An 11,994-nucleotide genomic window follows, 5' to 3' on the forward strand; every position below is an offset into this window, starting at 1 on the left:
TTAATCATCACATATCTGAATGTGGTCCTTGTGCGATGCAATGGAGAAAATCGAATAACAGGCGAATAATAGGTGGTGATATGCGTCTTATCAACGAGTTAATATGGCCCCTTGTCCAGCTGACCTAATACTCACATAATAAAGAGTTGTTCATGTGGCAGACGGTAGACCGCCCTTTCTGTTTATTTAGATAGTTAACTTGAGCTACCGGACTGCCTATATTAGGTACTGACACCGACCATAACAATAATTCTCCAAATTCACTTACCGGATGGTCTTTTAGGAGGTGCAGCAAAGCAGACTATTATTTTATAAATGATCCAAAACGGACCAAAACTTTAAACTCATTAGCTCAGATGAGGACTAGCAGAGAGAACAAAGCTAGCAGCTAGCGATCTGGCAGCGCCCCCTGTCACTCAAAGCGGGAACGCCCTTAATTATGCAGAATTTTAAACGTTAATGAAAAATAAGCAAATGAGTTAGAAAAAACATTTTTTGCACCAGGCTGTAAACATGTGTTGTAAAGTTGGACTTTCTAACATGGGGGTCTATGGCGTTTTGCTCCCTTTTGCAGCCAGCCTCAAGCGGCCACTCGATGAACTGCATTTATTTGCACTTCCGCATGGGCTTTCATCGCTCAGACCAGGAGGTTGCAACCAGCCGCCTGGTTTAGACCGGTCCAAGATGGTAGTGACGTTTCTCGCGCTGGAGCAGCCTGCTCTTTATTATGTCTGTGGGGTTGATGGTTCATCAAAATGGCTGCTGCGCCTGTGTGCGAAGCTTCTTCAGAAAAAGAAGCTATCGCCGAAGGACTGCTCGACCTCCTGAGACCAACAATCCAGCAGCTGGATTTGCACGTTCACTCTGTCAGGTAACATCTATAAGTTATTTAGTGTATTTAAACTGCCATCTGTATTAGACGTTACATGCGAAAATCACGTGAATATCCGTCACTGACAGTAACTCACTGAGACAGACTGTTAGCAGTTGAAGCGTTGAACACATTGAGTCATTGAGTGTGTCGCACACCTAAACGTGTTTTGGCCTTTTGCCCTCATGACCGTACATAGGGTTTTAAAACTTGTTTTAAGAGCTTGTTAGGAATATTCGACGAAAAACTAACGATTTTACTGATCTCCAAATGCAGCTTTAAACTGTAGTTCTTAATATTACTTATATCAACTAATAAATCTACCCTTTGTAAGACACGCTCTCTTGCCGAATTTAAATTATCAAATTTGATTAGTAGGCATTGTTATCTGAATGGAGGTGTCTATCACCATTTAGATAACAATCTCTCAGACCCTATAATTCTTTAAAAAATGTGCTTTATAGGCGTCCAGTAATATGTGATTTCAACAGTTATCTGATAACATTGTGATAATGTTGACTGTTTGTGTTAAATTGTAATTGAATTCTACCATCTTAATAAAAGCACCTAATTATGATGCCATCCCAACTATTAATACTATAAATGGAAAAGGAAAAAAATGCAGATACTACTGATAGCAGAGTGGTTTTAGGAAGGGGAGAAACACAATGGATGCAGTAATATAGCTCGAGTGTGTGCAGCACTGTGGCGCAGTTGGTAGCACTGATGCTTCACAGCATGAAGTTTACATGTTCTCCCCATGTTTGCATGGGTTTCCTCTGGGCAGAGGTGCCAGGCCAGGTTGACAATTTGGAAAAAATGGGTATTACTGGGAATACTGTGTTAAAGACTTTATTTTTGGTAGGAAAACTGGAGTGGGGTAAGGATCGGTGCTGAGATATCAAATCAGTAGTCTTTCTTATAAGGAGTGCTAAGAGGAATGTAATAAGTCCATTATTATTCACCATAAGTATTATGATGTAGTCATATCATAATAAGTATTCCAACAGATATAGGAAAAGCGTTTTTTTTTTTTCGATGATGGGACTCCATGTAAAAAGGAGGAGAAGATGTTTTTCATTAAAAAGGTTATATATTGGGGCGGCACAGCGGCTTGGTGGTTAGTGCTGATGCCTCCCAGCGAGAAGGCCTGGCAGTGTGAGTGCGAATGGTTGTTTGTCTGTTTTAGCCCTGCAATAGGCCGGCGATCTGTTCAGGGTGTACCCCGCCTCTCACCGATTGCAGCTGGGATAGACTTCAGCAACCCCCACGACCCTAGTGAGGATTAAGCAGTAGTAGAATATATATATTATACATTGCATTAATAAGATCAGTACTAGGTAATGGAAGTGTAGCATATGGTAGCGGAGAGAAGTCTAGAGCGAGAAGGATATACATAATACAGGCACAGGCACTGAGGGTTGGTTTTGGGGTTGTTTAAGGTCAACGTTTATATGAATCCAATTTTTGGTTGGAACCGCATAAGTCTTGAACGTTTCTGCCGACCGTCATTACGGATCTAGATCTTTCAGTGACTGGAACCACACTTTTTTGAATCCAGAGTGAATAACACAAATAGCCTGTGTGATTACTTTTCGTTAATTTATGTGGATGCCTGAATAGACGACAAACCATTACAAAATCCCCCCATTACAAAAAATTAGGGGCGTATGTCCATATAGCCTACCACTCAATGCCCTGAGTTGTCCTACCCTGACATTTACTCTTACCTCACTGAATGTCTGTGTAATGCATGACATCTGTTGTCAATTCATAATCATTCCATAATGTTAAATTAATTAATCATGACATAAATGAAAGAGGGAAAAGAATGACAGCTTTAGCAGGCTATGTCCTGCATTGGTAAGAAGCCTTGTTAAAGGGGGTACGATTTCAGCATACTCAGGTATGTAAGTTTTACTGTAGTATGCCATCCCTAGAAATGCCATCATATGTTGCACAGTAACAGGTTTTGCGTGTGAAACTATGTAGTTTTTGTGGTTTGCTGTCATACCTACACCATGGCCTGAAAGGATTCTCCCAAGGAGCACCACTTGAGCTCTGCAGCTTCTGTAATTTAGGTGTGATAGCATCACCTACACCCCCCATCTACCCTCCGGAGGGGTTGGGGTCCCCCTGAGGCGGATGGAGACCCCACTCACTGCAGCTCCCCCAGCCCCAGCGTGACAGGGTGACATCTGGGCGAACCCCTGCACACCCAGGCACCGACCCCAGAAAAACTGTCCCTCACCCAAATCATTAACGAGAAAGCAAAGCACCCCGCATACAGGGAAACGTGCACATGTCCAACTTCCACAAAGCCAGTAATAAGAGGCGAGCAGAGCACAGAAACATAAAAGACTGATTGGCTCTCATATCATGCTGAATCGCAATTGCCACCTCAGCGTTTTTCTTTTTTCTTTTTTTGAGCTCCACCTCTTTCATGGGGAGTGCCAGCTTCACATCCTCTGTGTCCACCCCAGCCTATATCAGTGCCAGCGGGTCTGAACTGAGTGGCACTATGAACCTCTGCCCCTAACTCCGTGGCCACAGGAGCCCCCGACCCCTCTTCCCCAAATAGACCCTCACAAAAGTGTTTCCGGTCCATTTTAATATTTATTATGTTTTCGATTTTTTTTTATGTCAAAATATTCATATGCTGCTTGTTCTTCACAAATTCTGATAATAAAACTTTTTTTAAACTATATTTAAGCCATCAAAAGCAGGTCATTTGTTTTTGTTTTTTTTTTTATTGAAAAATGTAAAAATTTAATCAGCTGATGCATCAGCTAATATCAGAATTGGCATCGGCCCAAAATAATACATATCAGTCGGGTCAAAACATTACTCAATAAATTCTTATTTTTAACCAAAAAATGTATATTATTTCATTGGATCAGTGAGAAACCTCCAACTGTAACTCAGTGGTACAAAGACATTTTTAGAGTTTTTGGAGTTACCCATGGAAACACAAAGTGCCAAATTAAAAGGAAATGACAACATACAACCTGCCTAAGGATCTAAGTAAAATTTTCCACAGGAAAAACATTAGTTTAGGAAGTCTGAGACTGAGTTGACCAGTGATAAGAAATATTTCTTAACGGGCTGCCCCTCCAACACACCGTAGTGTGAAAGAGGGCACTGACAAAGTTTTTGCCTGCTGCTCCAATATCAATTTCTTTATAGATCGATAGATTCTCCTGATCAAGTATGTAATGTGGGACTGAAATAAGGCTTTCAGCCCTGTGCATTCGTGCGTGCATGTTATGAGGGGCATTTTATATGAGGGGCATTTTATGCCAGCGAACTATACTAAAACCTCTAACATGCGTGTGTAATTTCCATTCACTTTGAACGGACAGGCGAGCTTCACATAGGCGTCACGCAGACGCTGCACACGCGTTGTTACGCATACATCAACGTGAAGGGTGAACTATGCCTCAAATACGCAACATGAAAACCACGTGTGACTGTTAAGTACAGTTCTACATGAGCGTAGTCACACACTGTGTAGTGTTTGTGGAAATCATATAGGGAGGCGTCATTCCAGTGCCGTACCAGGCGTTAACGCAGCGGACACCTGTGCGCACGCTTGTCTCAGTGTAGAAATAATCATTTACTTTATGATGACAAATTTCGAGTTTAACAGCTGCTTCACGTCACAATTCAAGCAGTCCATGTATTACCAAGAGAGACGATGTGACAGTTTAGACTATTTCAGTCACACGTGCACACGTCCAGGCATCTGAACTGTTGGCTTTAGTACAATAGTGACACACGCGTTAATGCTGCGTAACTATAACAGGATGTTGAGGTATATCAGGGACTGTACCATTGCTCAGATGCAAAACTGGTACACTGGATCATCAGGACCTGACAGTTATTCATTTTCTATGTTCTGCAGCATATCTACACAGATCAGCTGTTACACATAGTCTCAGGTTCATACGGGATTGTTGATAAGAAAGCATAACTTATAGATGAACCCCAAGCCCCAACAGAGCTGTCAGGATATTTTTATTTTTAAGTGGCTGAAATTATTTCAATTATCCCTTTCACCCTTACTATCATTAATTATCAATTCAATATCATTCAATATCAATATCAATTCAATAACCTTGAGAGTGAGAGAGACTAACAGGTACCTGTAAGCCTACCTTTTGTCAGTTTGATAAGGATGGAATGGAATTTACACGTGCACATTACAGGTTTGATATCATCGCATAGGCGCTGTATATGCGTTTTAGTATAGTTCGCTGGCATAAAATGCCCCTCATAGTGCGTGCATGCGTGCGTCCATGCGTGCGCGCGCATACCCTAAACCTTATATGTCATTACTTTATTCTTTGCAGAGAAAGCCAGGTAGAATTGAGGGAACACGTTGACAATCTGGCCACAGGTAATTTTCTGTATTAATTAGCTTGTCAATATCTTACTATAACATCAGCATTAAAGTTACGTTCATGAAGTCATGTGTAATGTACATTCATTTCAGAGTTATGCAGGATAAATGAACATCAGAAGGTGGCCTTAGACCTGGACCCTTATGTAAAGAAGCTGCTGAATGCAAGACGCAGAGTGGTGCTTGTAAACAACATACTTCAGAATGCTCAGGTGAGTGACTAGTAATGGCCTGTTTTCAAAACAGCACACATCAATACATTTAACAATGGGTGTTAACATGTACACTTCAACCCTAAGCATTTCTATACGTTACTCTGAGGAGTCATCCATCCATTCATTCATTATCTGCAACCGCTTGTGCTGTGGAAGGTTGTGGGAGTGCTGGAGCCTATCCCAGCTGTATTGAGCAAGAAGTAGGGTCTGACACATGGTCGAAATCCGTAAATAATAAGAAGAGTGCCTCTCTTTGTCCGTTTCTCGCATCTCCCATATTGCTTAGTATGTGTGACATGTGTTGCATCGCATGCTGCAGCACTCTCCTGGCCCCAGCTGTGCAGCTTGCAAAACACACTGTGATGTATCGACGAAAAGACATATGACAGTCAAGGTATCTGAGACAGTCATGAGCAGCATGGGGGCTCCCCAAGGGACGGTGCTGGCACTGTTCCTTGCAAGCGGAGTTTCAGGAACCACCTGCATCTGAACACCACCAAGCCCACGGAAATGGTCATCAATTTCCGCAGGTCCAATTCCAAAACCCCCCACCGCCCCTCGATGACAAACTGGACTTATAGTACTTGTAGTATGGCCAGAGCCAGAGGACCTCAGTGTTCACAAGGGTTCATACAGTAATAGCGGGTCAAACAAATAAGATGGCCCAAGACCTCTAAGACATTTAAAAACTACTAAAAGAACCTTAAAATCGATGCTGAAACGGACGAGGAGCCAATGCAGCGATGGTGTAATGTCTTTCCGCCTTCTGGTCCTTGTCAGCACTTGTGCGGTGGAATTTTGTAGTAACTGTAAGTTGGAAATTATTTTTTTGGGAAAACCAGAGAGCAGAGCATTACAGTAATCCAGATGACAGGAGATAAAAGCAGCATCCCCATGTTAGCCTGAGAGAGAAACGGACAGACTCTGGCTATATTCTTAAGATGGTACAGTGATCAGAAAAGATCCATTTATACAAAAAACTGTAGATAGTATTCTAACTGTATATTGTATTGTACATGTAGGGAGACACACGCAATAGGCTACTGGTTTAAAATCTAGTGACTGATGACACAGGGGAAGACTGATGGAGAGCTCAGATCAGACAAGTTTTGGGGCACCCCTTGTGATCCACCAGGTTGGGAACCACTGATTTAGAGTACATGAGTCAAACATTTTTGTATATTAGCTTAATTTCATAGCTTAGTGTAGACACTGTCCAATGTGACAGAGCCTTCAACAGTTAACCAACATTACAGAAAAAATAAAGCGTTAAAATTAGCTTATATTTCTATAAGACAACAGGTAAAACACTGGAAATGGTAGACCGCTTGTGTTTTTAATTAATAGTACTTAAGCTGACTGGTTATTAAGCGTTAAGACTTTAACTTTTAGCTTATTCATATTCTTTCAGTCTCTTAGCTAAACTAATGGAGTTGTTTCATCTCCTGCTGAACACACTAGACTTTGTTATGTGCAAATAGAGCTAAACAGAAAGTGATACAGTCAGGTAACTTCAATATCTGTCTCCAGGAACGTCTGAGGCGTCTCAACCACAATGTGGCCAAAGAGACAGCAAGACGAAAGACAATGCTGGAGGCATCAGGAGTGTTCACCTCTCGTTCCCCCAGTAAAACCTGAGGCTCCTTCACTTGTTCTACACCGCAAATACTGCAAGCTTTTCTGGCCAGAAGGGATATGTCAAGACAGGAAATTGCAACACCAAGGCACCAGTCTTCATTTGATGTCTGATGACTTGCTGATGTTCTGCACTGCTTTTGTCATCATAAAACTTCAGGTTGCTCTCAGCATTCATCAGCTTTGTGTAGCATTATGTCTTGTCATGTTGGAAAAAAGGACTCATTTCTTATGGTGTTACTGGATTACACATTCTGTATAACAAGTACATGTTGGTAGTATTTGTCTTCTAATGTACATGAAATCCATTGATTTTACCGTATACCTTTACTCATTAGCAAAATTTTTAGAAAGGTTTACCTTCATCCATCTTCATGCTTTATGCTGTCTGGTCTGGGAGAACATATGTGGTCTAAAAAAGTCTCTTAACTGATTTTAGAACATTAGCATTCACCTGCTTCCTATTATCCCAACCAAGAAAAATTAAAGACGTCAATCCCATGCACAAACACTTGTGATTTTCATTGTTGGTATGATATTCTTTGCATGACTTTGAATGTTTATAGATAATACATTAATACATTTTGTTCTATTGTGACTTCATCAACAGGCTAATGAAAACATATTCTGCTGTCGGCCAGAACATAAATGTTTAAGATTTACATTTTTTTGTTCTAAGCAGCAGGGTCCAATAGCATTTTCAGTGGAAGCTAGCGATATGTAGGGACCAGCTGGTGTCAAGCACTTGTGACTGTGTGACCATCAAGATGCACGACATATGAAAAATTAACTGGCTTGTACTTATTATTATTATTATTATTATTATTATCATAATTATTATTATTATTGCTCCTATAACTGAGTGACACATGAATCCGTCATATTCATTAGCTTCACTCTGTCATGTGTTGTAGTCAGTGATCCTATACTGGGCCAAAGATTATCCAGAGTTATTTATACCATGCTTTGTACATTTTGCATAAAGCAATTAAATCAATCCATAATTTTTTACATGGAGAAACAAAATCCACTGCCTATATAAAACGCAACTTGTGTTTTAAGTACTTGTACAGTACTTATAGTTTAGGGTATAATGTATTTTTCAACCTCAGTCTATTGTATGATATTCCCAAGATTTTTTTTTAACCAAACAGGTAAAGAAAAATAATTCATACATTTTGTGAAAATGTTAGCTGTTATTGTGATTCTATTATTTAACTTCCAGAATCCCACTTTTTACTTTTACTTTTTTTACTTTAAAAACAAGTAATCAGTGAAGTAACTAGGTTACTTTTTAAGGGAGCAATCACCACTCTGTAACCAGATTACTTTTTCAAAGTGACTGTTGCAAAACTGTCGGTTGTGACTGATCATGGATCTAGCAGCTACGGACTGCTGCACGGATGCACTACGGCGAGTCACTTTTACTGCCAAAATCAAGTGAATTTAAAGACATCACTTATACTACGGTGCATGTAGCTACCCAGTCTATAAAAACATCAATACAGAATTGTAGGGGGAATCAAATTATTAAACAATCAAGTCTAATAACTGCACTCATCAAAAGGGGGCACCACTCACAGGCATACACTGTATCCTGTAAGACTTAATCAATTAACATTGGATCAATATTAATTATAAGTAAATAATTAATCTCATATCTGAGGCGTAAGCTCTCAGTACAGGGATCATCTATTTCCAGCTCACAAGGACCTTCTGACAATGACTTAAGTAAAATATGTGGTTTATTTACAATGGTGAATAGTGAATAATAAATAATATGATGAATAATGGGGTAATAGAAAATGATGAGGATACTGAAATGAGTTTAATGAAAATGAGAAGTAGACTGTGAATGCAAATGGAACCTAATTTCTTAAATTAATTATTATTTGTTTAAGTTTCATGTAGTTACAACACACATCAACTCTGCTCAAATATGAAGGTAATAGTCTACTTATGGGAACTCTTTGGATGCTGCACTGAACAGCTTGAGCGGGTGATCTTTATCTGCCACAGGTGGTCCAGGTGCGGAGAAGTCCAGTCGTTTTTAACTCTGGTGCCTGTTGGTAGATTATACATAAATGGGAGAAAAGTTTTAAATCCTTTTTCGTTAGCACGGGAATGTGCCTAAAAGCTTGTTTTGTGGTCTCAGAATTTTGCAAAGGAAACGACAACAGTCCTGCCAGTATGGACCTCTCCTGGTGGATCAGGGGTAGGGATGTATACAGAGTACCAGTATTGTTTGGTACCGGTCCAGAATCTTAACGGTACTGGGGTGTCATTAAGATTCTGGACAAACAATACTGTTATTGGTACTTTTTGAACGTCTAACTGTCTGCCTAACTGATGCGTAATCATAACACTACCGCAGTCGATAGGTGATGACGCAGCGCCTAGTTGACTGATCATTTCCACAGAAAGGTCTAAGCCAGGCATCACCCCGGTCCAGGCACGGACCCAGTGACATTTCTGGTCGAACCCATTCAAATTCTAATATTAATATATGGGGGAACAAGCCCAGTTGTATCAATAAGACTGTTCTCCAGGGATCAAAGCGCTCTGGTGGACTGGCCCTACCAAATTTTCTCTTCTACTATTGGGCTTGCAGCATACAGAAGCTAATGTACTGGTTCAAAGATAAACAAATTGCACGAAAGGCAGAATGGGTGTGATTAGAGTTGTCTTCGTGTCAACATTTTTTAAATTCAGTAATTTGTTTGGCCTTACCCTTTATTTACAGTAACTTGAGCTCAAACACAATAGTCATAGTCAAAAGTCAAAAGACATTTTGGATTGCAAGGGCCTTCAATCCTCTCTCTCATTAAATCAAATCACATGTTCATTCCTTCTTGTACAGACCCTGCATTCAACCTATGGCTTGAAAATGGGATTAGAACAATCCGTGACTTACGCATAGAAGAGGTATTTGCATCCTTTTCACAGAAAATGTTTGAAAATTGAATAAAACATATTTACAAAAAAACAAAAACAAACATACATAACATTAACCCTTTAAGACCTGAACATCCATGTGCACATAAAAAGAAGCTTGCAGTATTTGAATTACCATAACTCACTGATGAAATTCAAAGTGTGGCTGAACACTTTGAAGTTGCGCTTTCTGGAAAAAAAAAAAAGAGCTGCCATTGTGGTAATGATAACGCACCACTGCTGTCGGTTCCAGGTTGAGGACCGAAGCATGATCACGGAGCCCCAGGAAGAGAGTTTTTTTTGGAGGAATTTGTTAGTAAAAACAAAGTTTTTAGTTATACCCCTGAGATGTCATGAAGGTCTTCCAGACAAAAGCACAACTTCCCAGTGTTCAACCACACTTTGAATATTGTCAATAGCGCAAACAACTGTGAGGTACGGTAAGTCAAAATCGGCGTACTTTGACAGATCCTTCAGGCTTTAAATGGTTAATAAAAACGTAAGTCCTGTGTTTTTTTGCTTTAGCTCTATTGCAGCCGACCGCACAGCAGATAGACAGCATATCGACAGCGTACTTCCTGTATCTGACGTCATAAAGATGGCGCCGTTGAGACGGTGTGACGTCACTGTGAAACCCATGAATAACGTGAAATCAAGTAGTTCTCGGAGGATATGCACATCAGAGACATATTAATGCACAATTAACACACACGTGTTTGTAAGCGTATGTGGATATAAAAGCATGCGCAAAGTGATGAAGAAAATGGTATTAACAATGGCAGCCTTGGCTTTGTTAGAAGATCTCGCAAATGGTAACATTAGGCGCGAGAGAGTGTTTAGAAAACGCAAAGATTTACTCGCAAACGACGACGAGTGGCTCATGAGTCGTTTTCGTTTACCGAGGCCAGTATTACTGGAACTGTGCACAGAGCTGCAGCCCATCTGTGTCCACACAGGTGCTGACTACTCTGGGGTTCCTGGCAACAGGGGCTTTCCAACCTGAACTGGCTGACCGGTCAGGAGTGTGTCGATCAACCCTGACCCGAGCCATGCCAGCTGTGTGGGACGGTATCATCAAAATGTCATCCAGGTACATCAAATTCCCATTCAATGCTGTTGAACAGGCCAACATTAAAGCGCAGCTTACAGCAAGAGCCGGTTTCCCTAATGTAATCAGAGCTATTGACTTCACACACACATGCTATCAAAGCGCCATTACAGGATGAATTTGTTTTTGTCAACAGGGAACATTTTCATTCCATAAATGTTCAAATAATATGTGATGCGCAAATGCAGCTCACTAACATCGTGGAAAGGTGGCCTGGTTCAACGCATGACTCGTTCATTCTGACCAACAGCATGGTTGGGAACAGGCTGGAGGCTGGCATGGTGCAGGATCGATGGCTTCTCGGTGAGTAAATAATTTATCCGTTAATAAAGTTGTTTTGCCCTAAGTGTTCGTTTCCCACTGAAGCACCTATAATTAGAAAGAAAGAAAAAAGTTAGTGTGATTCAATCAAATGGTGTATGAACAAAGGAAACTAGATCTATTTCGCACGTTTTCTGCCTTCATTTGACCCCAGGGGACATTGGCTACCCCCTGAGAAGGTGGCTGTTGATCCCTCTCACCAACCCTGGCACCGATCAAGAGAGGGGATACAATGACCTCCAGTCCTGAACTCGGGCAGTGGTGGAGAGGGCAATCTGCCCGCTGAAGAGACCCTGGCGCTGCTTGGACAGGTTGCGGGAAGTGCTGCTCTATGACCGGCGAAGGTGTGCCACATTGTAATGCCCCGTAGTGTAGCAGCTTTAATCTGGTTGCTTGAAGAATAAATGCTCCAGGGCCAGAATGTGGGATCTGCACTTTATTCCCTATCAGAGCAGGGGGGACACAGTGAGCAGAGACACAGGCACAAGCTCTCTCTCAGCAGCATTAT

At 41.0% G+C, this 11,994-nt stretch overlaps 1 protein-coding gene and 2 long non-coding RNA genes across 4 annotated transcripts; 2 read left to right on the top strand and 1 right to left on the bottom strand.

Moving 5' to 3' along the window:
* The first annotated feature begins 657 nt into the window (after positions 1-657).
* Positions 658-7,632, top strand: snapin (SNAP associated protein). The gene is made up of 4 exons (XM_047605187.1): positions 658-871; positions 5,224-5,270; positions 5,367-5,485; positions 7,019-7,632. Exons 1-4 carry the CDS (start codon positions 756-758, stop codon positions 7,124-7,126), a joined length of 390 nt encoding a protein of 129 aa, XP_047461143.1. The 5' UTR covers positions 658-755; the 3' UTR covers positions 7,127-7,632.
* A 1,218-nt stretch (positions 7,633-8,850) lies between these two features.
* LOC125019549 lies at positions 8,851-11,762 on the bottom strand. Of its 2 annotated transcripts, XR_007114088.1 has the most exons (3): positions 11,616-11,762; positions 11,363-11,534; positions 8,851-9,186 (listed from the first exon to the last, which is right to left on the bottom strand). It is a non-coding gene; the product is annotated as an uncharacterized LOC125019549 (long non-coding RNA). The 2 variants fall into 2 exon arrangements; XR_007114087.1 differs by having other exon boundaries at positions 11,363-11,646.
* Positions 9,177-11,789, top strand: LOC125019548. The gene is made up of 3 exons (XR_007114086.1): positions 9,177-11,147; positions 11,302-11,468; positions 11,641-11,789. It is a non-coding gene; the product is annotated as an uncharacterized LOC125019548 (long non-coding RNA).
* Positions 11,790-11,994: the final 205 nt, after the last annotated feature.

The sequence above is a fragment of the Mugil cephalus genome, chromosome 14 (genome assembly GCF_022458985.1).
Source record: "Mugil cephalus isolate CIBA_MC_2020 chromosome 14, CIBA_Mcephalus_1.1, whole genome shotgun sequence".
In the NCBI taxonomy this organism is placed as follows: Eukaryota; Metazoa; Chordata; class Actinopteri; order Mugiliformes; family Mugilidae; genus Mugil; species Mugil cephalus.